Genomic DNA, 26,471 nt, shown 5'->3' with positions numbered 1-26,471 from the left:
GTGTCAGCTCTGCAGCAGCACAGTACAAAGGACCTGGCAATTCAAGGACTTCACATTCTTGGGAGAATAGTCTCACAAACGAAGTAATAGAAATCACAGAGTTAGAGATTTTCCCAGATTACTACAGTAGATCTTAGTTTAAAGGGAAAAAAAAGCTTTCTGGAGAATATAATAATATCTAAAGAACTCTTAAGTGATATGTAGAAGTTAAGTGGGAAGATGAAGAAATGATGTTTCAGAGGCAAAAAAAAAAACGGTTAGAAATACAAATGTATTAAAATGTAGGGAACTGAAAAAAGGACATTATAATTAGAAAAGAATTTATAGAAAGAAAATGTTTGAAAAAAATGTTTGTTGTCTTCCTGAGAAGTTTATGTATTAAGAAAAGAATTGTGAAGATTTTAATATAGATGAGTTTTATCACTTGTACAAAATGAGGGATGACTTGATCTAAAACCCTGAAAACAATGTGTGTTTTCAGTGAGGCCCATGTTAGATACAGTGGGTATAAATTTCTTCTCCTTTTTAGCAAGTCCCTGATGATTAAAATGTTAGCAGCTAGTCATTGACCAGATAATTTTAAGAATCAGGTAGCATTCATGCAGCTATCTGCTTTTACTTGCAGCCATTCCTGGACCTAAATGCTCATTTAAAAAATAATAATAATAAGAGAAAAGAGAAAGAAAAGACTTAAAGACCTCCCATTCTGTACCCCAGGGACCACCTCTGAGCCCTCTGGTTAGTAATCACAGTTCATTGTAGGACAGCTTCACTTGAAACCCTTGTTGTGCTGTTCTAGATAACATTTTCTGGTCCCAATTAGTAGTTCTGTTCTATAATGAATCATTGGTGATCACAACATCCCATTAAACTGGCTCACCTTCAAAGATGATTGCCATGTCCCAATCCTGGTTCTTTTATTAATGTCCTGGAATAGCTTTGTTTCCCTGATTAATTATTATTAATATGTAATAATAATTTTAAAACTTTAAAAAGCCAATACTGAGTTTGATGATAGTTTTTTTTTAATTAGGCAATAATCTTTAGTCTGAAATAATGCCTTGTAAGCATATTTATTATAGCTTTAGATTGCAACAACTCATGAGGATATGGTAATATTTGAGAAAGGGCACTCAGTACTAATTCAAATCGAGACATTTCAAACAGCTTTCTTATTGGTCAGGTCCCTTTAGAGAAGACTTTCTCATATATTTTTTCCTTGGTTATTCCAGTTGCAATTTTTATTTATCTCACTATTTTAATTAACATCCACATCGCAGTAAATCTCCATGAAGATTTTTTTTTTTTTTGGAAAGTGAAATATATAGAGAGGAGGAGAGAGAGGAAGCTCTTCTATCCATTGATTCACTCCCCAAGTGGCCACAGTAGCCAGAGCTGTACTGATCCAAAGCCAGGAGCCAGGAGCCTCTTCTGGGTCTCCTACACAGGTGCAGAGTCCTAAGACTTTGGACCTTCCTTGACTGCTTTCCCAGGCCATAAAAAGGTAGCCTGATGGGAAGTGGGGTCTCCAAGTTTAGAACCAGTGCCCATATGTGATCCCTGCATATGCAAGGTGAGGGCTTTAGCCACTAGGCTACAATGCCAGGCTCATCATTTACTCTTTGGAACAGGGTATAACCTGATACACATTTAAGGTGTTCAAGAAATATCAGTGGGCAAGAAAAGGTAGTATTATTCAGAATGGTTCAGATTGCTGAGAAAGACTCAAATTCATGGATAAGTTTGCTTAATAGTTGGCTATTATTTATGTAGCTTTCCACTATAAAAATATAAGAATTATTGCTTACTTTAAAGTATTTATATTGTAGACTTTGAATATAATGCAGTATTGATTTTTGTTTACTTTGTCCAATTCTGAATTTGTAGCTTTTAAAAATCAAAAATGTGCCTTGGCTAAATAAGATTGGTGAGCATAGATGGTTATATTTTACAATTACCTATATTTTCAATTGAGACAATATAAAAATACCATGGATTTTTCTCAGTGCCAGATATTTATTGGTTGTGTTTGCAGTTGTAAACCTAAATTTTTTCTTTGTACATCACAGGAATTGCTCTACAATCAATAACGGGTAGTCAACGTAAGTACTTTAGAAGCAAAATACCTAAGTGATCTTTTAATTAGAAATTCCTATGGGACATTTATACCTAGTCAAGTGATAAGCTAACTTAAAAGTTTAGGAAATCATGGTATCTATTCAAGCCTAGTGGTCAGTTGAATGTAGTTTGAGCCTCACTGCGCCTGGGTCTGAGTGCATGTGTCCCAGTGTTTATCTACGCAGGACATTGTTGAAGGATATAAAATGACTGCCTGTTTGCTCTGCTCTTGTATGTGTTGATTAGCATATGTAGTGCTTTGTAGTAAATTATCTATTGCTTGTTATCTACTATTGGCTTTTGATTAGCATATGTAGTGCTATATAGTAAATTATCTATTGTTTATAGTTATCTGCTTTTTTGCTAGATGATGAGTTGCTATTTAATTATCATTTTTGTGAAGTTTTTTTTTTTAATTCTTACTCTGCATTTAAAATTGTCCTTAAGAAAACATCTGGGATTGTTTGTAGTTCATTATTGGACTATCTGTGACCCATTAATCAAAGTCTGTAAGTTTTAACATTAAAAGTCTGACACATTATTGAGGAGTGTGGTTTTAAAACAGAGTCATGTAATACAAGGTTAAAGAAAAAATATAGGCCTTATAGCAGTCTCTGATTTTCATGCTTCAGATTTATGTCCTAAATGTTATCAGTTATAATATTAATAGCATCAGTATTAGGGCACTCAAAGACTTAATATTTAAATACTATTTTAATTCCAGACTATCTTATATCTGGAGTATTCTTAAGATAACAGAAGGATCTTATAGCGTTTGTGTTCATACTCCATAATTCCAGGCTGTTTTATATGTGCAATTATACTTGATAAATTGACTTTAAATTTTCAACTAGTAATTTAAAGAAGTAAGGTGTGCTCTACTTCTGGAATTTTTAATTGACAAGCATAATATTGACAATGAGCCGAAACCGTTTACACTCAGATTTTGAGTATTTTTTCTTTAATATTTAGGTATTGAACTAGAAGAGTCACAGAACGAGGAAGAAGAACTGAGTCCACCTCTTATTGAGTACAATATTAATGTGAAATCACTTTCTGAAATACAGTTAGCAGAAATAAATAAAGATGGTGCCTCAATACCCAGCGAATCATCAACAGAATCCATTAAAGATCCTCAAGAAGTATAAGCTTTCATTAATTTACTATTGTAGATTTTTATCCTATGCCTTTAATTTTTTGCATGTGCTGAACTTGAAGTATTCCAGTGTAAATTATTTTGCTTATCACATTGTTCATATACCTTTTTAAAAAAGATTTATTTATTTTTATTGGTAAGTCAGATTTACAGAGAGAAGGAGAGGCAGAGAGAAAGCTCTCCCATCTGCTGGTTTACTCTCCAAGTGGCCGCAACAACCAGAGCCGAGCTGATCATAAGCTAGGAGCTTCTTCTGGATCTCCCATGCGGGTGCAGGGTCTCAAAGTATTGGGCCGTCCTCGACTGTTTTCCCAGGCCCAAGCAGGGAGCTGGAAGGGAAGTGGAGCAACTTGGATACAAACTAGCATCCATATGAGATCCTGGCATGTACAAGGCAAGAACTTCAGTCACTGTTCTACTGTGCTGGGTCCTGTTCATACAGCATTTAAATTGCTTTGGTTGTCAGTACTTTCTTGCATAATCATTCCAGCCATGACCATTTGTTTTGCCAACAATGATTGAATACATATACATAGCTACTATGCTAATTTTAAAAAATTATTTATTAATTTGAAAGAGAAACAAAAAGAAAGAGAGATCTGTCTGCTGGCTTACTGCCAAACTGGTTATGTTTGTTTTAGATTCATTTATTTTTATTGGAAAGTCAGAAGTACAGAGAAGGAGAGACAGAGAAAGATCTTCCATCTGGTGATTTACTCCCCGAGTAGCCACAACAACTGGAGCTGAGCCAATCTAAAGCCAGAATCCAGAGCCTCTTCTGGGTCTCCCACGCGGGCACAGGGTCCCAAGGTTTGGGCCATCCTCGACTGCTTTCCCAGGCCACAAGCAGGGAGCTGGATGGGAAGTGGAGCAGTTGGAACAAGAACCAGCGCCCATATGAGGTCCTGGTGCATGCAAGGCAAGGACTTTAGCCCCAAGGCCTGTCCAAATGGTTTTACCAAGCCTGCTATACCATGTTGAAGTCATCAGCCAGGAAATCTATCTGGGTTTCCCATGTAGGTGACAGGGACTCAAGTAACTTTAACCATTATCTTCTCATTCCTAAGCACATTAGTAAGGGTGGGGATCAAAGATGGATAAAAATTCAACCAGCATTCCAATATGTGAAATAAGCATCCCGAGTGGCAGTACCTTAACATGCTGTAGTACAATGCTGGACTTTCTGCTAGATTTTTAAATGCATTAATTTATCCTGATTAATGGAAGTATATGTGAGCTGGTAATAGGAAGTATATTAGGGAATGAAGGAGAGAGACAGGTAGAAAAGAATTTGGAGTATGTCGATGTTAGTTACACAGAGATAAAATTAAGATTATATAAGGTGGAATCTATACTTCTTAACAGATAAAACTATTATAGTCAACTAAATCATTTTGATGCTTAATTTTTCATCTTGTGGACATAAATATTTTGGTTTTTGAAAATAAGTACCTGTAGGGGCTGACTCTATGGCTCAATAGACTAATCCTCAACCTTGATGGGCTGGGATCCCATATGGGTGCTGGTTTTCATGCTCCATTTCCATCCAGCTCCCTGCTTATGGCCTGGAAAAGCAGCAGAGGATGACCCAAGACGTTGAGACTCTACACCCATGTGGGAGACCTGGAAAAAGCTCCTGGCTCATGGCCTTGGATCGGCTCAGCTCTGACCATTGCAGCAATTTGAGGAGTGAAGCAGTGGATGGAAGATATTTCTCTCTGTGTGTCTCTCCTCTGTGTAAATCTGCCATTTAAATAAAAATAAATCTTTCAGGTACCTACCTCCTTTATTATTCACATGCTCAGAATATCAGAATCTGTTTTTTTTTAAGTGTTCTTTTCTGTTTTGTTTTTCTTTGAAAGGCAGAGTGATACAGTGAGACAGAGATCTTCCATCCACTGATCCACTCCTCAAATTCCCACAGTAACTGAAGCTAGGCCAGGCCAAAGATAGGAACTCCAAATCCTGTCTGGGTCTCCAACATTGTTGGCAAAGACACAGGCGCCGGAGGATTTTGTATCTGAAGCAGAGAAACCTGTAATCCGACTGGCACCCTGATGCTGGAAGCAGGCAGCACAAGCCCCAGCTTAACTGTGCCACAATGCCCACCCCAAATTAACCCATATGTTGACATTATATATCACTTTTGAAGATGAAATAAATATAATGAAACTAAATGTAACTCAAATTCACTGAACTCACAATGTAGAAAAATATGTGTGATGTATTATACTTAAAAAAAAGAACTCTGAGTGATTAGAGGAAATAATAATTTGAAGAATAGCCTATTGTGAAGTTTGAAATACATATTAAATAAATGATTTGTTTCCTCCCTATTAGGTTAAAGGTAAATCAAAGAAAAAGAAAAAGACTAAGAATAAAAAGGTAAGAGGTTTATGAGCTTGTAATAGGAGGATGTCTAATTATGACAAAATTTAATGCTTGAATTCAATATTAAAATATTAATTTGCCCAGATAGAAATAAAACAGACAAGTCAATACTTTAGTGAATTTGTAAGTATAAAGAAATCTGCATATGCAGGTGATCTAACAAGTAAGTCCTGAAATAATAATTTACACATCTTAATATACAGTAGACAAATTAATCCCTTGGAAGTATTATGACTTTTACCAACTTCACTATTTAAAGTGCCTACTTATTGCTTCAAAAACAGCTTTTTGTCATTTTTACCAATATGTTCAGATACATTTTTCAGAATCAGAAGCAATCTTAGTTTTCTTCTTTATATCTAGAAGTATGCCAGCAGTGCAATAAATTATCTTAAAGGGCCCAGCATGGTAGCCTAGTGGATAAATCCTTACCTTGCACACGCCGGGATCCCATGTCGGCACTGGTTCGTTTCCCAGCTGCCTTGCTTCCCATCTAGCTAGCTTCCTGCTTGTGGCCTGGGAAGGCAATGAGGACGGCCCAAAGCTTGGGACCCTGCACCCATGTGGGAGACCCAGGAGAAGCCCCAGGCTCCTGGCTTCAGATTGGCTCAGCTCTGGCCATTGTGGCCACTTGGACAGTGAATCAGTGGATGGAAGATCTTCCTCTTTGTTTCCCTTCCTCTCTGTTTATCTGACTTTCCAAAAAAAAAAAAATCTTAAAAATATTGTCTTAAAAATTATTCAAATCACACTTTTTCATTGCTTTCTTGGTTTTTGCTAGATGCAGAATGAATATATCACTATCTAGAACAGTTTTTTTTAAAAAGAGATTTATTATTAATCTAAAATAATATTTATTTTTATTTAAAAGATACCAAAGGAGAAGTAGAGAGAATCTTTCATCCACTGGTTCACTCCCCAAAGAGCCATAACCGATGAAGCCAAGCCATCTTGCAGCCAGGAGGCAGGAGTTTGTTCAGAGTCTGCGATGTGGTTTCAGGGTTCTAAGGATTTTAGTTCTCTTCCTCTGCCTTCCCATTCCCAGGCCATTAGCAGGAAGCTGGATTGAAAGTGGAACCACTGGGACTTGAACCAGAGCCAAAATGTGATTCTGATGATGTAAGCAGAGACTTAGCCTGCTTTGCCATGACGTTGCCTGCTAGAATAATTTTGTTATTTTTCAGAAGTGTATTTGAAAATCTGAAGAGAGCTCCCATCTTCTGCTTAACTCCCTAAATGAGAGCAGTGATGGTGGCTGTTCTGAGGCTTGAGCTCGGAGCCAGGCACACTATCCATAATATATGCAGAAGGAATCCATTTATTTGAGCTACAATCACCAGCTTTGAGTGTGTGTTGGTAGGAATCTTGAGTCAGAAAACAGAGTGAGGAATTGAACCCAGAAACTTGGAGTATGAGACAGGAGCATCTTAAATGGCTAATCCCATTCTTGTAATTTTAGAAAAATGTTTCTTAGTTGCTTGGAAATTGAAGAGTAGAGTCAGGAGTATTTGTACCATGTGTGTAGCTAACCACTAATTTATAGAAACTGTGTGGTGAAAAAAAAAAAACTAGTTTTCTGGCTTGAAACTTATCTAAAAATCTTTATATAATCCATATGTTTTAACCAGTGAGAAATTTGCTCAATTACCAATTAGTGAGACAAAAAGCATACAGAGATTTTAATCTTAAATGGAGCTGAGACAATGAAGTGACTCTACAAAATAGTTATTAATGTCAGGAACAAAATAACTTATACTCCAATCTGATAAATGAAGTATCATTTTATATTTTAAACTTGTAATTTTGTTCTTAAAACATGTTTTTGATTTTGCATAGTTCTTACTCGATAATAAATACAGTCTACTTTTTTATGTATTTATTTAAGATTTATTTATTTTATTAGAAAGACAGATGTAGAGAGAGAAGAAGAGACAGAGAAGGATCTTCCCTCTACTGGTTTACTCCCCAAGTGGCTGCAACAGCTGGAACTGAGCTGCTCTGAAGCCAGGAGCCAAGAGCCTCTTTCAAGTCTTCCACGAGGGCGCAGGGTCCCTAGGCTTTCCCAGACCACAAGCAGGGAGCTGGATAGGAAATGGAGCAGCCGGGGCATGAACTGGTATCCATATGGGATCCTGGCGAGTGCAAAGCAAGGACTTTAGCCTCTAGGCTATTGTGCTGGGCCAGTTTAGTTTATTTATTATGATTTTAAAATGTTTTCTAAAGTTTTGCTAAGCTATTGATGTCTCCCAAGTCTAATACCACATAAGCTGGTGAAGTGAAACCATAGCTGTCAAACACAAGGCCAATGACCTAGGGAATGACTACAAATTCCATTCCCTATTTATGCCTGGGAAGGCTGCAGAACATGACCCAAGTCCTTGGACCTCTGTGCCATGTGAAAGATGGAGAAGAAACTCCTGGCTCCCAGCTTCACATTAGCTCTGGTATAGCCATAGCAGCCGTTTGGGGAGGGAACCAGCAGATGGAAGACCTCTCAACTTCTTCTCTTGGTAAACCTTCTTTCAAATAAAAATAAATATTTAAAAATTAAAAATGTATAGCTCATAACATTAAAATTTTCTTATTAAAAGTAAACACATGCATGGTAACTTTTGTTTACTATCCTGAATTTTCTAATTTATTTCATTAAAAGAATTTGAGATACTTTTTGAAAATTAAAGAGTTATCACAGTATAGTTTAGTTATAGGAAGAAAGATCTTCTGTATCTTATATCCTTCACTTAAGTTTTAAAATGTTAAGATCTAAAAAATGTAAAAAAATATATATATACAAGTATTATATATTGAATTAACCTATTTATATCTTTATTTACTCTTAAACTAAAGGTATAAGGACAACTTTGGCTGTGGTATCAGCAACCAGGTATAAAAATTACAATTGAGGGCCCGGCACAATAGTGGTTAAGGTGCTCGCCTTGCACACACTGGGATCCCATATGGGCACCGGTTCTAATCCTGGCAGCCCTGCTTCCCGTCTAGCTCCCTGCTTGTGGCCTGGGAAAAGTAGTTGGGGACGGCCCAAAGCCTTGGGACCCTGCGCCCACGTGGGGGACCCAGAGGAGCTCCTGGCTCCTGGCTTTGGATTGGCTCAGCTCCAGCCATTGTGCTCACTTGGGGAGTGAACCATCAGATGAAGGATCTTCCTCTCTGTCTCTCCTCCTCTCTGTATATCCACCTTTTCAATAAAAATAAATAAACCTTTAAAAAAATTGCAGTTGAAATCTCTGATTATTAGGAGTTCTAAAAATTCTGGCATACAGAATTTCTTTTTATAACACATGATAATATAGTCTCTGTGCCTGGAATTGTGCCTTCTGTTAACTATGAGGGAAATACTGAAAATACCTATTTGAATACATGAATAAGAATTAAAATCAGTACTATAATGAATTGGACAGTACAGATAACATCTATATAGTAGATATGTGGACTTTGTAGCTATGCTATCTGTACGTTCCTTTTAGATATTTACCTTCTAATACATCCAAATTACAAATAACTCTTGAGCGTTAATTAGATACCTTCATCTACCACTCAGTGTGAATGCAGGCAAAAGAACAGTTTTGGTTGTTGTTGTTATTTTTTTTTTAAGTGAAGTCTTGGGGAAATAAATCAAACATAAGAGGAAATAAATGTAGTTCTTCAAACTGGGTGCCCTCACTCCGGGAGGGAAATTGTAGAGAAGAAGATAAGAGACTGATACATGAAATCATGGAAAGACATAAAAAGGAAGTTGAAAAATAATCAACTACACTAGTTATGATCATTGTGAACAAAAACTGAGCACCTTGGCAATGCCAGGTATTCAAGTATATTGGAAGACAGAGTTAGTAATTCTAACCCATAGCATCAATTAAGACTTTGCGTGGAGTACAAAATCAGTGAAACACAAAATCCTCAAAGGATAGATAAGAAAGGAAAACAAATTTGTATATACAACATTGTATCTGTGGCACAGGAAATTGTGAAGTTTGTTGTTAAGAAATCACAGAAATTATTGTGAGTCTAATTTCTTTCACATTTATACTTTCAACAACCCTGACTGTTGCCCCAATCTCTAGGTTTATTAGTAGGTACTCAACTCAGTGCTCAATTTGATCATCTGAATCTGTGATTTTCAAATTACATTTCATTACTTGATAGAGATTATAACGTCAATTTACTGAACTAAGACCACCATTTCAAAAGGGAAATGGAGGCCCAGCAGGGTAGACTAGTGGTTAAAGCCCTAGCCTTACACGTGCCAGGATCCCATATGGGTGCAGGTTCATGCCCTGGCTGTTCCACTTCCCATCCAGCTCCCTGTTTGTGGCCTGGGAAAGCAGTTGAGGACGGCCCAAAGTCTTGGGACCCTGCACCCATGTGGGAGGTCCAGAAGAAGCTCCTGGCTCCTGACTTTGGGTTGACTCAGCACCTACTGCTGTGGTTACTTGGGGAGTGAACCAGCGGATGGAAGATCTTTCTCTTTTTCCTTCTCTCTGTGAATCTGACTTTCCAATAAAAATAAATTTTAAAAGTGGGGAGGGTGTGGAATGATTAAGAATATGTAGTGTCAGAGTCTATCCCCTATCATGTAATTAGGTTTATTTCATGGATCTTAGATTTCAGTGTTAGAAATAAAGGCATTTAAGTAAGTACCTGCAACCTACTACTACTGTTTGTGATCAAACAGGCTGAAATACACTAACAAATATAGCCCTCTCATAATGTTGCAATGACATAACTGACACAGGTTATCTAATTCTTATACCTTTTTTTTTTCCAGACTAAGGAATCAAAAGAAGAAATGTAAGTATTTGCTTATTTAATTTTTAATTTCTTCTTAGTATTTTTAAATTGTGTGTTGCCAATATAACATAGCCTTCCTTTATGAAGTGTTCTTACTAAGAACAGGGGCAGGTGTGGCTAGACAGAAAGGCCCCTGCCTGTATGTGTATGGGCTGGATAGTAGGTTGGTTGGGTTGAACTAGGATTCAATGCCCATTGACAAGTACCAGAGCTAAAAGGGATGTGGGACAGACCGAACAAGCCTGCAGCACATACTGGCATGCATGGGAACCAGGGTATGGAGCAGGCCTGGGGGTGGTTATGGGGAGTCACCCCAGCTAGGCTGCAGCTCCCACTGGTTTGTGTGAGGGCCAAGTATGAAGTGGGTAGGATCGAGCTGGACTACAACACCGATTGGTTCAAGTGGATGACAGGGCTGGAAATAGAACTGACCCAGCAATTGCAACGAACAGCATGTGCATAAGCTGATTGGGGTGACAGCCTGTACCAGACCCTGTACTGGCAAATTCACACAAGAACCAGGTTTGGGATCATCTCAGATGAAGTTTCTTTGGAGATCCCTCCAACTGAACTGCTGATCTCAGAACCCCAACCATGAAGAGACTATGTCAGCCAGTGGATTCTGAATAGGTTTCATTGTGATTGGAATGGCAAGATTGGCAGCAATTCAGACATATTGAACTATGAAAACTGCTTGAGAAGGACCCTAGGAGCATCAGAGGCCTGGGTTGGGTGGGATGCTGAGTGGGTCTTTTCCCTTCGTTTCTCCCTGACCTTTTATACGGAGGGGGGGGGGGGAATGATAGTAGTGTGGAAACAATGGTATTACCTACTTTCTTGTAGCCCTTGACCCTTTGTACTCTAATCAATGAAGTAAGATCTTTTTTAAAAATTAATTAATTTTAAAAAGAAAGAAAAGAAAAGGAATGACCTGGAAAAGCAGTAGAGGATGGCCCAAAGGCTGGAGACCTGGAAGAAGCTACGTGCTCCTGGCTTTAGGCTGGTCAGCTCTAGCCATGGTGGCCATCTGGGAAGTGAAACAGTGGAGGATCTTCCTCTCTGTATCTCCTTTCTGTAAATCTGCCATTCTGATAAAAATAAAATAAATCTTTTATATATATATGTATATATGTATCTTATATATATATATGGTATATATATGTATATATATACATATATATATAAGGAATGTACAAGTTTTATTTGTTACAGGAAGCTGCAAAAATTGAGATAATTTTAGAATAAAATAGAATTTCTCAACACTTTTTATTGAGGCTGTTCAAGAGATACCCAGTGCCGACTGCTTCATTCAAACACCAGAAAATCGTTTTCGGGGCCAGTATAAAATTTATTACAATGTTCTCTTCTTTGTGATTAGCAAAGTTTTGACAAAGTAAGACAAGTTTAAAGAACACATCATTGTTATATTCCAGTAACCTGCTTTTATGAAGCAGTTTGGTTTAGGGTTTTTTATTTATTTATTTAATGTGATTTTTTAAATCATTGTATTGACAATGAATTTTACCTTTTTAAAAATTATTTCATTCATATAAACTGAACAAATTTTACCTGTTTCATTATAAAATTTTAGGAGCATAATGATACCATAATGGAAATATTTCAATGTTAAAAGATCATTAAGGGATACATCGCACAATCATGTGATTGATGCCAGTGTCGCATTCGAAGGAAGGGGAGAAACACAAAGAGAGGCATCATTACTTCTACCAAAATCTGCAAAGTAAAATATTGATAATTTTACAGAACTCTGAGGATATATTTATCTTTAAAATACCAGAAGAACATATTTTAACTTTTTAAAAAATAATTTATTTATTTTTACTGAAAAGTCATACTTACAGAGAGAAGGAGGAGAGACAGAGAAAGATCTTCCGTTTGCTGGTTCACTCCCCAGCTGGCTACAACAGCCGGAGCTGAGCTGATCCAAGGCCAGGAACCAGGAGCTTCTTCCAGGTTTCCCACATGGATACAGGGTCCCAAGGCTTTGGGCCGTCTTCGACTGCTTTCCCAGGCCACAAACAGGGAGCTGGATGGGAAGTGGAGCAGCTAGGACATGAACCTGCATCTATATGGGATCCTGGCACGTATAAGGCTAGGGCTTTAGACAGGAGGCTAATGTGCTGAGCCCATATTTGAACTGTTACCTTGATATTTTCTTGCTGTTATTGGACATGATCCATATGTATCTAAAGCAACTCTACACCATCCAGGATATGTTTATACTTCTTCAAAAAATAGAATGGAATCATCAAATATTTTTTTTAATTTGCTCAGAGCCCCATCTGGAATACAATTAAATCACTGAGGCACTTTATTTGTAACTGAAAATTTTCAATTATAGCAGAAGTAGAGGGAATAATATATATACGATAGCGTTATAAAAGCTACTCGTCTTGGTTCAGCAGTTATTCTCACGTTTGTTTCATATTCCCTTGACATTGTGTTGTTTCATGCCGTCATGTTTCTTTTTGAAATCTTACAAATATGGAACATTTTCCTTGTTATTCCAATACTATCATGGTTAAAAATTTTGGAATAAATTTGGAAAACTTTCCATAATTAGAACTTTGCTTGTGTTTTTATAGTTGTGGAAGTACTTGGAAATACTTTTTAAAAATTATTCACTTAATTCAAAAAAGCAGAGGGTTTGGGAATGAATGATCTTAAACAATTGACTTAATTGAATTTTGAGAAATTTTGAGACCACTCTATGACGCTGAGTGATACGCAGTGACTGTCTCTGTAGTGCTTTGTGAAATATAAACAAAAGATGTCATTTGTTTCTACATTTCAGGGACCTAAAAAAAGTAATAATGTATCTGAGAGTTTTATTCATTAGCAAAATCAAGTCGTTTATATTATGCTGTAAGTAAAAATACTATTCTTGCTGCCACTCAGTAACAGTAGGGAAGAAATTAATGGCTGTTAATTGCTAACCCAGCTAACAAAATAATATGCATTTAAAATTTATACACAAGCATAAAATCAAATAATCCTTCCTTTGTAAGTAGTATTTCCATTTTCTCTTAGTAGTATCTATTAGTTGCTTGCTTTTAGGAATCCATGTTTTATTCATTTTTCAAAGTACTGTTAAACAAAGAAACTTAATTTTACAGTGTGGTTTATGATGCCATTTGTAATCTATTTTTGAAGTACTTCAGACAAAAACATGGAAATTGGTTAAATCAGTTTGTATTAGGTCAACCTATCAGTCAAGGATGTTGGTTTAAGTGGAAAGTAATACTATAATGGAAAATAAAATAAGGTGGATTTGGAAGTACTTGTTACCCAAAGGATTGTTGCCCAGAGTTATAATAATAGTTATGATCTAGAAAATAAGCTCTGGTGTTCTGATTGTTGAAAACATTTGGAAAAACAGAATTAAGTAATACCTAAATATGCTAATATTCTTTGTGAACCGTCAAAAATGATATGTGCTCTGAATACTGTTCAGACTCTTTTTTTGGCTGTGAATCCTGCCAATGCTATGCATCTCATGAGATCGCTACAGTTAGAATTTGAGAAATAATAACTTACATGAAAAGTGCTATACAGTTACCAAAGATTATATTGATTGCATTTCTGCTGTAGCCCATATATGATAGAAAAGGAAGGGGACGTGAAGGATGAACAAGAAAATTCAGATATATTCAGATTTATGAAAGATGATGGAAGTGATATTCAAGAAGATTCTGCAACTGAGGAAAAGTTCTACAGCCTGGATGAACTGCATATTCTGGACATGCTAGAGCAGGTAAGCATGATTTAAACAGGTACAGCCTTGCCTTCCTTCTTCCAGACACACCCTTGTTTTCCCTGTAATATTTTGAATAGTGTTAACTCTTTTAAAAGTTCAGAGTTTTAGGCTATCAGGAGGTGGAAATGTTTCCATTTTCGTCCTGAAAGCACTTGCTGGCCATACCTGTTGAACAGAGCATTATACCTTGCAAAGGCATTTTGAATACTACACATAAAAATACCAACACATTCCACTAGATTAAATATCATGAAAAAATAGTTTTTTTTTTAAAACAAAGCTTCTTTAAATTATTTTTTAATTGAACTAGTGTTATAATGAAATATAAGAAAGAATTCTAATGTATAACATTTTCTTTTCTGGTTACTTTCCTTATAGTACTTACCACTTCAAATGATGTGTGTGAAGAGGGATATTACCATAATCTAAGTATTCAGTGGAATACCTAATAAATCAAAGTAAATAGTAGCATTTTGTCTTTAAAAACAATTTGCTTACCCATGAGAATTATTGATAACATGTTCTGTAGTCCAGATAAAAGTGTGTATGTTTATAGGAGCAGTCACGTTCAAAGATATAGTTACTATGGATGATTCCCTGATAGTATTGCAGTCATAAATTATTATATTAATATTTCTCTTCTCCAATTAAAATATTAGAGGGTGTAGTTTAATTGAAATAAAATAGTCGTAACTTTGGATATAACACTAAAGGTTAAATACTTTACGTATGATTTCCAGTCAGTGGTAATAAATCTTGAGCATAGAAAATATTTAGAAATGTTTTGAAAATGTTTAATCATTTACTGAGTAACCATTTGGATTGTACATTGTGTCAAGACCTCTGCTAAGACCTGGTCCCTGTTAGTAGTAGTGTATACAGTCAGTTAAACTAAGATGAATGTGTTCCCAATATGATAGTGTAGCCATTAACGATGTGGGCTGTTGGGACTGCATGACTTACAATTCAGGCTCTCACCAAGTACCTTGGCTCTTTTGGGGTACTTGTTTTTAACAAACCAAGATTTATTAAAAAGTCAGAAACCTCCACAGCAGGAAGGAGAAGGTCCAATGAGAGGTAGTCCTGAAAATTTCGTCCAAGTGGAGTCTTTGAAGCACAATTTTGGAGAAAGAATAGAAGAGCAGCTAGCAGTCAGAGGGTGGGGACAAAACTCAAACTTAAAACTCAAACGTCATCCTATCTAGGTTGCTCAAAACAAAAATCAAAGGGGTGTGATTGGTAATTTCTTTTTATCCTCATGATAAGCTAAAAACTTAAGGTGGAGGAACTGCCTCCGCTATTCTCTTGACAAAACCATAGACTCAGAAGAAAAGGGTGGTACTTTTGTCTTGTTAAATACACCTTCTGGATAGAAGCAAGCATCTTGTAGACTTTATGGACTCCCCCTTTTTCTCATCCTACAAGCACCTGACTTTAAACACCTGTTAGCTCATCTAACTGTTCCATTTCCAACCCTCAGAAGAACAGGCTCTAACTGATGCGGAGCAGTGACTGGCTGCTTCACGTGAAAAGGGAATGTCCTTGAAGGGCATTCTTCCAAGGGTTGTTCCAAGGGTCCCTGGCATCTACATTTCTTCAGGGACATCTTTTGGAGTACTGCGTGGAGTTTGATGGCTAACACAAAGCTTAAGGCCTTATCTTCTTTTACAGTTGAGAGTCTCATCTTTCAAATTTCAGGGAACCAAATGGAAGCTTCAATATCAAAGACTGAAGAGCCTTAGATGTAAAAGAATTCACAAAGGTTTAAACCAGTTGATCAAAGTTAGACCTGAGCATTTTAACCAGAGCTATAGAGTAGATCTAATCATGGATGTAAAGCTGACTTCTTTAAGACCCAAATTTTGAAAGCAGTTAAACTCAATGAAAGACAGTAGAAAACACATGAGCTACCTATGTAGTTATACTTTACCAAAATGTTGCAATCCTTAGTCTCAGGAAAATGTTTAACCTAGAAGACAGGGTCTCTAAGCATAGAGCCAACAGTGCATCTTTTCAAAGACATACATATTTTTGAGACTCACATGGTTTACGGCAATATTTAAACTAATTATGATTTACAGTAACTCAGACATTTATATTAATTTAGGAAGTACAGCTAGATTTCAGAGGCCTTTATACATTTTAGGAGAGTGACAGAGAGCTCTGTGATTTAACATGGCATATTGATGACCGGAGAATAGAAAAATCTAAATAGGTAGAGAAATTTTTGCAATTTAACAAGTGAGAAAACAAACTCTGAATCAAAGCAGTTAAGGGTCCCCACCCTTGTTTAGAAAAAAACTGAAGATGGAAAATAGCCCTTTGCTGGTCTGGTCAGCAGTTCAAAGAAAAATAGTACTTTAAAATGAACCTGTTGTGTGATGATGTTTTTTTCAAAATGCTGACTAAGGAGTTGGGGTAATGAGACAAATGACCCTTTAGTAGGCAGGGCTGGCTGACACCACATGCTGAGCCTGGGCTGCTCAGTACTCTCTCTCTCTCTCTCTCTCTCACACACACACACTTCCTGATGGTTGAGGTGAAGGAGAGGGGGTAGTGAACAGAACCTGAGCAGATCAGGTCTGAGTTCACACAGAAAGCATGAGTCAGATGGTAACTTTATCCACTAAATCCACTTTGAATAACTCAAATGTCCATGGTTGTCTTTGAAGAAAATACATGGATGATCCTTATGTTCAGCAGGGTGTCAGTGGCAAGGTGTCTGCAGACTATGGAGAAACTGAAAAAGAGAGGCTTGCCCATCAACAGCAGCTGTACAGACTGCATTATCAGTGTGAGGTAAGTATTGCTGCCATTAAGTCTGAAGGAAGTGAGAAGTATTTAGTATGTTAAAATTAATAAAATTTTAATAGCACCTTTATTAATAGAGTGTCTTTTTAAAGAAGACAGTTTGTTCTTTTTTTCATTACTTTCTGATGACTTGAACAGAATTCACTGTGCAAATGTATTCTTTAAACAGGATTTCAAAAGACAGTTGAAAACAGTAACTTTTCGATGGCAAGAAAATCAAATGCAGATTAAAAAGAAGGACAAAATTATTGCGTCTCTTAACCAGCAGGTGGTGTTTGGAGTCAATAAGGTTTCCAAGTAAGTACAAATCTTTTGAGAACTTTTTTTTTTTTTATAATTTTTTTTTTAATTGTTGCTTACATTGTATTATGTAGTACAGTTTTATAGGCGCTGGGGATTCCCCCCACCCCTCCCATACCCCTCCCCCCATGGTGGATTCCTCCACCTTGTTGCATAACCATAGTTCAAGTTCAGTTGAGATTCATTGCTTGCAAACACATGCCTAGCATAAAGTTCAGCGTCTTATTGTCCAGATAAGTCCAGTGGCCTCTTGGGGAGACCTTCTATGGTCTGAAGATAGGTCTAACAGAGTAAAGATCCGGTCAGTTAAAAGCCCCAACAAGGCCTCAGTATCAATATACAACATTATGGAATTAATTGACATAGTATTGGGTAAACAATATGTTAAAAATAATGCAAGTTCCCTTCTTCGAAACATCTGGGTTGAGACAGTATCAAAAGAAGGAAAAATCTGTTTGCTCTGTAATAGTATCTTTAGCAGATAATCTCTCTTTGGCCACTAGGTGGCATTAAGACTACATGACAGAAATGCCAGCCACAGACCTGCACTTGCTAAGGCAGTGTTTTCCTTGCTGTGTGTGTTAAACAAGCAACTGCGCTGTTTGTATATCAAGCTTTTTGTATATTGCCTGTACAAGTATGAAGGTAATAGAATTACATGAGAAATATAATTAACTTTCATGTTATAGTTCTAGTTTGGAAAACTGACTAATGATTGGCTATTTCTTTTTGAAGAATACCTCTTCAAAGACACGTGGGATTTCATTTAGGTCCTTTTTATTTTTATTGTTAGAGTATTTATGTTCTAAGTATGAGAGACTGAAAAGAAATCAAAATTCATGGTGATTCTGTCCATGCCTACTAGGGTCTTTTCTGCTGAGAGCCTTAAACATTTAAATACATAAGATTAAAAAATTAGAAAAAAAATAAGTGAACTGCATTATTCTTTTTAAATTAATCTCTGTCTTCTACTTAACCAGTACCAACTGAAGCAGTAGCATAGTTTGTAATATATTATTTTAGTGAACACTGATGCCACAAGATTCCAGTCTTCCATGAAGTCTTGTTTAAAATCGATTACAGTCATAGATATGTAATATTTGTTTTTAAACACTTTAATTGTGCGTAGTAGAATTAAAGAGATTCTTCAGGTTAAGAAGAGTTAAGAAGGAGGTAAGACCGCAGGAAAATTTGGGCAGATTTAACCGAAGAACTGTAGTTTAGAGTTCAAGACTTTGTATTTTAACCTGGAAAATGATGACCAGTCTAGAATATATCTCACAGCATCCAGATCAGATAGCCATGCCATCAATATAGAGGAATGGCCACTCTCCTTCACCACTGGATGATAGTCCTGCTCAACTCTGACATCTGGCTGCTATACCCTTGTTTGCTGTGCCAATCAGTAGACTTAAGAGAATGTATATGTCTTCGTCAATGAACATTCAGTATTGAATATTTGCTAAATATTTATTCAGTGCCTACTCTGTCAGAATCATTTAAGGCCCAGGGTAAAAGATCTCAAGATTTGTGAGACCTTTGTTATGAGTTAACGGAGTGTAGATATTAACATTTGAGGGTTAAAATTATGAAAAACAGAGCTGAGTTTCTAGGTTCATTAAGCTGTTGTAACTGCATTCATCAAAGCTGGTTTCTTTATAACTCAAACACCTTGTATATGACACAGCAGACAAGAAAAGAACACTCCAAAAGATGAAAGAAAACAATATGCTGACTAAAAACATTGAAAGTTAAGGAACAAAATGATAAGTTCCCCTGTTTCTGCAGAAGCCATGGAACTTCCAATGAGCACAGAAGATAAAAATGAATTAAGGAGGGAAAACTGTTCCTTTTAGGTGAAAAAAATTAAGAAAAGGAAAGTACAATAATAAAAGCGTTATTGACAATCCCTCTCTTACTGCAGCCAAACATCAGCACTCTCCTGAGGATCTCAATGCACTCTGACTCTCCCCGTTCAGTTTAGAAAGCAACCTGTTCTCCTGTTGGGCTATTGTCATTGTACTGACCAAGTAGCTGATCTCCCAGTACTACCATGTCGAAAGAGGTGGCATTCCAGTCCTCCAACAGAACGTGCCAGTACCCAGCACCAATGAGGCTTAACAAGCCATTGTGATCAGGATTAATCAATAGTAGGTTTCATCTCTACTATCCCACACATATGCCATGAGAAGCCAAGACTGTGGCCCTAGGGACTAGTTGGTATTGGCAATCCATGTAGCATGTCAGCTGGTTCCATAGGGACACCACAAAAGTCCATTCTGCAGCAACAAATTTATGAGTCAACCATTCACTCTTTCTGGTGTCATCTAGATCTAGCAGGGAACTAATCTTATGCTCCTCTTAGAGGGAAAAAAGCAGTACGACTTGGTGCTAATGAGAAGGTGGGCCCCAGTGGGAAACGAGTTTCTGTATCTCTGTTGAGGCAGTGTGAGTTGGTCTCTACTTTTGCTGGAACACTGTTAGTTGAGTGTTTAGTGTGACACTGAAAATACACACTGGCTCTACCCTTTTATGTAACAATTCAGAGAACTGCCTGTTAAAACTAGAAAGATTATATTGAACTTAGAGTTTCATGAAGTCCAAAATATGTGGGCCACAATAGAAAACATGCATCATACCAGATTCCAGGAAGACCAGAACATGAACAAGGAATGACTAACAAATTGCAAACTTAGTTATTCAGATGTCAGAACAGCTACAAAGATTTTAAGGCAACAGTCATGAAGGTATTTCAACAGAATTTCTTAACTGAAAAACTAGAAATTATCAGTGAGGGAGTAATGTTTTAATAAATGTGGAAGTTATGACACTTATTAAAATCTAAAAATTATTGAGATAAAAGCTTGCTGGATATAGTCACAAGTTGCAAGTGGCAGAGGTTTGAGTTAATGAACATCAGAATAGAATGTATTCAATCTAAAGCATGAAGAGAAAATACCTTGGAAAACAATTTTAAAAGGCCGTCTCTGAAATCCATGAAGAAATAACAAAAGAGCTGAAATTCTTATTATCAGGTTCCAGAAGGAAAGCAGAAAGGACTCACAAATATCAAAGATTTGACTAAAAGCTTGCTCCAATTCATGAAACACATACATTTACAAATCCAAAAAGCTAAATAGATTCTAATCGTAATCAGTACTGACCCAAATGAACAGTACAAAACCAAACAAAAACAAAGAAAACTTGTGAAAGCAGAAAGACAGAAATATTACTTACGTGGGAGCACTAATTTGAATACCAACAGATTTTTCATCTGAAGACATGGAGAGCAGAATGAAGAGGTGTATTACTTAGTTACTGAAAGAAAATAGAACCATGAATCCTGCGTCCAGCCAAAATAGCTCTTAGCTATTAAGGACAATAAGAGTCTCAGAGAAAGGAGAAGTACAAGAATTGGTCCCTAGCAGATCCGCCCTTAAAGAGAAGCTTTAGTAAGTTCTCTGAACGTAAAGGTATTGATAAAAGAAGCTTGGAACTCCAGAAAGGCAAAGATAGAAATGAGTAGGAGAAGGAAGATTTACAAGCGACTCTTCTGCATCTCAATAACTTCTTAAATAATATTTGATGATTGGAGTGAAGATTGTAACACTAAGTCATGTGAAATTCAGTGTGTGTCAGGAAACTATAACAGTACATTTAAAATCAGAGAATAAAGTAACCTGAATTAGAGTAGGGTTTCTCTGTACTTTAAGCAGAAAAAAGGATAACTGTGCATATGTTTTATACCTAGTGCAACCACTAAGAACACTACTAAAAAGATATACTAAAAACATAGTAAGTCAAGATAGAGAATAAAATGCTCAAATTACCCATTAGAAAGTAAGAATGATCAAATGTCATACTTAAGCCCTAACATATCAACAATACTTTAAATATCAGTATTATAAGTATAGCTGTAAATACTCCAGCAAATAGAATTTTAAAACAAACAGATGATCCAACAATGCGTTTATGACAAGAAACTCACTTTGGGGGGAATCCCCAGTGCCTATAAAACTGTATCACATAATACAATGTTAACAACAATAAAAAAAAATAAAGTAAATAGTATAGACAGATTGAAAGCAAAAGCAGAAGGCCAGACATTGGCCATGTAAAGATGCTCATTACTCAGGGGAGTCCCTGGGACCAAGCTGCAGCTTCTGTCCTGTGAGTCCAGGTTCTTCTTAATGCAGGTGCTGCAGGCAGCATTACCAATTAGTTATGGCCCTGCCGCACACATAGCAGGCTAGAATGAGTTCCTGACTGCTCTTCAGCTTGGCTCAGTAGATGGCAATTCCCTTTCATTTTCGTGATTCTGAAACTGAAAGAAAAACGTAAAAGCAAGATTAAAGGGAAAGACTACCATTCAAACAATCAAAAAACAAAACAAAAATAGGAGTGACTTCTCAGATTATCAGAATAAAGAAAGTTACTGGGCATAAAGAGGAATATTAATAATATTAAAATATCACTCACTAGGAAGAAATAAGAATCTGAACATTTATGGACCAACAAGAGAACCTCAAAATAATGTCATCATTTCATGGTAGCGTGCTGGTTTGAGTGCCAGTTGCTGCACTTTACTACAGCTTCCTGCCGGTTCACTTGGGAGGACAGAAGGCAGCCCAAGTCCTTGGGCTCTTGCCACCTGTGAAAGACACCAAGATGCATTTCCTGCTTCCCGGCTTCAGTCTCACCCAACCCTGACTCTTGCAACCATTTGGAAAGTGAACCAGTGCCTGGATCCTGGCTTCGGATCAGCATAGCATCGGCCGTTGTGCTCACTTGGGGAGTGAATCATCAGACAGAAGATCTTCCTCTCTGCCTCTCCTCCTCTCTGTATATCTGCCTTTCCAATAAATAAATAAATAAATAAATCTTAAAGAAAAGTTCAAACAGAAAGAAAATCATGGCACTTTGTGTATTCTGTTGTAAACATTCAAGCCTTTTATTGTTTAATTCATTTGAAATACATCCCAAGAGTAAATATCCTCTAGCTGTAAATGTTAATTTCTTTTATTTTATAATATGGGGTTTTGTTAGGGAGGAGGAAATTCTTTTTGCGTCTTCCTTATGCCATTACCATACTACCAATAAATGTTTGGCACATACTTATTGATGTTAACTGAATTACTGATAAAGATTATTTAAAAGTGGCCTGTTTTACATAAACTTCATTAAGCATTTAATAAATATCAAGCTACAAACTGTCAAATAAAATCCATATGATAAACTTTATACACGGTTATCTTAGGGATTTTTTTCTTTGAAGAGACACTAATCAGACCCTACTAGAACCGAGATGTTATGATTGCCTGATCATACTTGATACCCTATCTGGATGTAGTTTGCTCCCCAGCTGCAGGTAGGTATGTTCTGAATGTGTTAGTGACCAAAAACCATTCTAACATTTTATGGCTTTTATATTTTCTTAGATTACAGCGTCAAATCCATGCTAAAGATAATGAAATCAAGAACCTTAAGGAACAACTTTCCTTGAAAAGGTACAAACTGCTTTTTCTTTGGTTGGTGCTATTTTTCAAACTGTGTTTTCACTTCAGCAGATTTGCAGTTGTGCGGCCATGTCATTCTGCAATTTTCAGCGTGATATTGAACATATTCATAATCGTGTGAGAACAGTGGATGTAAACCACAAGTGTCTTATCAAAGGTGGGAGGAGTGGTTACCTTAACTCTGGCTCCAGGAAACTGCTGGAACAGATTGAATTACCAAACTCCCCAAAAAAACTTCTGTTAGGGACTCATGCTTGGGGTTATTATTTGTTTATCGCAAAATTATAAGGTATGGCTGCTTTTTCAAACTGGCTGAGTTTTATTCAGATTGACCTGATTTTGTCTGTGGGTGGTTTTTTTCCCCCCTTATAACAGGTTTTTGAGATACAATTAATATAGCATAAAATCCACTTTGTTAACAATATAATTTATTGCTCTTTCGTATAGTCGCAGTGGTATACACACAGCCACAAGCACTATTTTTTTCTAGAACATTTTATCACCTCTCAAAAAAAAACTATACCCATGGAAAGTCTCGCTCTAATTACTGTTCCTAGAACAGTCAGCTTATGGCAGCATGGTTCTACTTTCCATTTATTTGCCTGTTCTAAACGTTTCATGAAGTGAAATCATATGAAATTTGACTTCCTGTGATTGATTTCCTTGATTTCACGTGTGTTCTCAAAAGTCAAATAAAATGTGTCAGTGCTCATTTTTTAAAGACTTATTTTATTTTTTATTAGAAACTCAGATATACAGAGAGGAGGAGAGACAGAGAGGAAGATCTTCCATCCGATGATTCACTCTACAACAGCTAGAGTGCGCTGATCCAAAGCCAGGAGCCCAGAACTTCCTCCAGGTCTCCCGCATGGGTGCTGGGTCCCAAAGCTTTGGGCCATCCTTGACTGCTTTCCCAGGCCACAAGCAGGGAGCTGGATGGGAAGCAGTGCTGCCGGGATTAGAACCAGGACCCACATGGAATCTCAGCGCATGCAAAGCGAGGACTTTAGCTGTTAGGCTACCTGCTGGGCCCATTAGTGCTCATTTTTAATGGACAAATATTATCCCAAAGTTTGGTTATGCCACCTTTCATTTTTAATAAGAGTGAGCATTTCTGTCCACTTCCACATTGTTATTTAGCATGTTTGATATCTTGGGTTTATACCAAAGAATACAATCCCTGGATCATCAGTGTACCTTCTACTTAACTTTTTGAGGAATTGCCAAACTTTTTGAGGAATTGTTTTCAGTAATACAGGCTGGATTATTTGTTTTTGTTGTGTCACATGAAAATAATATGTTGGTTATGATTTATATATTTTTAAGCAATTATATTTAGGATCTTTTCATGTGCATATTGACATATGTGTATATTCTCGGAAAAATACATCTGTTAAAACCTGTACTCATTTTTAAAATTGGCTTTTTCCTTTATTGCTGTTTTGAGAATTTCTGATTTGTTCTGGATACAAATCCCCTATCAGATCAATGACTTTCAGATTTCTTTTGTTCAGTCAGTGAGTTGACTTTTGTTTTCTTCATGATGTCATCTAATGAATGATTTTCAGTTTTATTGAAGTACTATTTCTTTCTCATAAGCAAATTTTACAAAATATTTAATGGCTGAATAAGCCTTCTTATTGTTGAATTAATATATCTGCTTGAATATTTTGGTTTTCCTTTTCTTCCTAAGAATATTGACCTTAATGTTACTTGCAATATGCTGTTATTAAGAATTCTAACTACTGTTGGTTAGCTCCTCCAGTGTTACAGGGGTTTATAATAATAAAACATCGAGGATGCCTTTTATGGTCATCTCTATTACAATGCTGTGTTTTCAAGTCATTGTTTTCCTTAAAGATAGTTTCATTTGTGCTCTAGAATTCTGAGACTCAAAGTGCTTTTGTTCAAAGTGTTTGCTAGAATAAGAAAAGAAACTGTGGATGGCTATTTTCCATACTACCCTGCGGAACCACTACCCTTACTACATCGTCTTCTTTATCCATCCTCAGGCTCTAAAATATGTTTTCATTCTAAGGGATTAAGTGTGAGCTTTGAAATAAGCAGTAAAATATTTTAATGCAGTGACTCCACTTTATGACAAAACCAGTAAAACCTACATAAGTGCTATTGTTGAGGTTGTTAAAAAGACTTTTATGTAAAATGCATTAATCATAAAAATATCTAACATGTAGTACATATATGGCAGAAATAAAATGCCTTGTATGTATTACCTGAATGGAATTTCATAACACATCTTTTAAGATAAGCAGTAAAACTCTCTCTTCTTTTACTTGCTGTCTTAAGTTAGGCTGCTAGAACAAATTGTCATTGTGTGGTTTACGAACAACAACTTTATTTCTCATATTTTTGAAGGTTGGAAAGTTCAAAATCATAGCACTACAGATTCAGCATCTGGTGAAAATCCATTTCCTTCTAGATTACCATTTTCGCTGCATTGTCACATAATAGAAAGGATAAGATTACAAAGATTGGCTGTCCTTAGTATAGTGTTGCTATTTCTTTAATGATCATATGTTTGTTTCAGATCTCAGTGGGAAATAGAGAAGCATAATTTGGAAAGCACAATGAAGACATATGTAAACAAACTGAATGCAGAAACCAGCAGAGCCCTGACAGCTGAGGTAATAAGGAAGGTTTGGAGGGAGGTGAGAGGAGGAATCTGTACTTGAATTCTTATATACCAAAATACTGGGAAAAAAATTTTTTTAAAGTGAAACAAGCCATCCTAGGACCAACTAAGAAAACAAGGGTAGTGGCTAAAGGAGCATCAGTAATGGTGTGGAAAGAATACTTTTTGTTAGAGCTGTTGCACCTTATGATCTCCATGGACACGCTTAAACTATTTTTTCATATCTTCTGATTATGTTTTATTAGCTCTTCAGTGATGGAGGGACAGAGGAAGAAGTTGATATAATATTTGTGTACTTATATGCTTCTATTTATGTGTTGCATATGTATCACAGTACTTCCTTTGAGTGTTCTCAAACTTGGCTGCATACCTGAGGATTTTTAAAAATTGAAGTGCCGGACTATATCCAGTATCAATTAAGTTAGAATCTGTGAGACTGAGGGACCAAGGCATTATTTCAGTTTCCAAGATGATCCTGTATCTGTGTGTGTATATATATATCTGTGCGTATATTTGTGTATATATACATGCACACATTTAGAAAAATAATGTTCTAGAATGTTTGTGAAGCCAATAGCCATTGAATACTAGATTACCAGAATTGCGCTGGGGAAAAAAAAATTTGTATTGTGTCAGGAATGACCAAAAAATGAAAGTGCTATTTAAAGGAATTGAAAGCTTAGAATTTAATTGAAATGATTAAGAAGAGTATATTCATTTGCAAGAAGGATACTTTCAACTTCATTTTCTCATTCTAAAAACATCTGTAGGTGTATTTTTTACAGTGTCGAAGAGATTTTGGCTTGCTTCATCTAGAGCAGACTGAAAAGGAGTGTCTCAGTCAGCTGGCCAGGGTGACTCACATGGCGGCCAGGTGAGCCTAAGCTTCATTTTGTTAAATTTCCAAAGTCATTTAGTTACTTTGATGTTTATATTTTA

General features: G+C 36.5%; 1 protein-coding gene across 1 annotated transcript in view; it reads left to right on the top strand.

The window, feature by feature from the left end:
- Positions 1 to 26,471, top strand: part of DZIP3 (DAZ interacting zinc finger protein 3) — a 65,499-nt gene that overhangs the window by 25,722 nt on the left and 13,306 nt on the right. The window contains exons 14-23 of the mRNA XM_040980513.1: positions 2,070 to 2,102; positions 3,091 to 3,260; positions 5,615 to 5,659; positions 10,452 to 10,474; positions 14,087 to 14,249; positions 16,956 to 17,051; positions 17,233 to 17,360; positions 22,802 to 22,870; positions 25,428 to 25,524; positions 26,303 to 26,406. Of these exons, the coding sequence (XP_040836447.1) occupies positions 2,070 to 2,102; positions 3,091 to 3,260; positions 5,615 to 5,659; positions 10,452 to 10,474; positions 14,087 to 14,249; positions 16,956 to 17,051; positions 17,233 to 17,360; positions 22,802 to 22,870; positions 25,428 to 25,524; positions 26,303 to 26,406 (928 nt within the window). The remainder of the gene's footprint in view (positions 1 to 2,069; positions 2,103 to 3,090; positions 3,261 to 5,614; positions 5,660 to 10,451; positions 10,475 to 14,086; positions 14,250 to 16,955; positions 17,052 to 17,232; positions 17,361 to 22,801; positions 22,871 to 25,427; positions 25,525 to 26,302; positions 26,407 to 26,471) is intronic.

The sequence above is a fragment of the Ochotona curzoniae genome, unplaced genomic scaffold (assembly GCF_017591425.1).
Source record: "Ochotona curzoniae isolate NIBS_2020 unplaced genomic scaffold, NIBS_Ocur_1.0 contig_3498, whole genome shotgun sequence".
Lineage (NCBI taxonomy): Eukaryota > Metazoa > Chordata > Mammalia > Lagomorpha > Ochotonidae > Ochotona > Ochotona curzoniae.
This window is presented reverse-complemented; position numbering and strand designations above follow the sequence as displayed.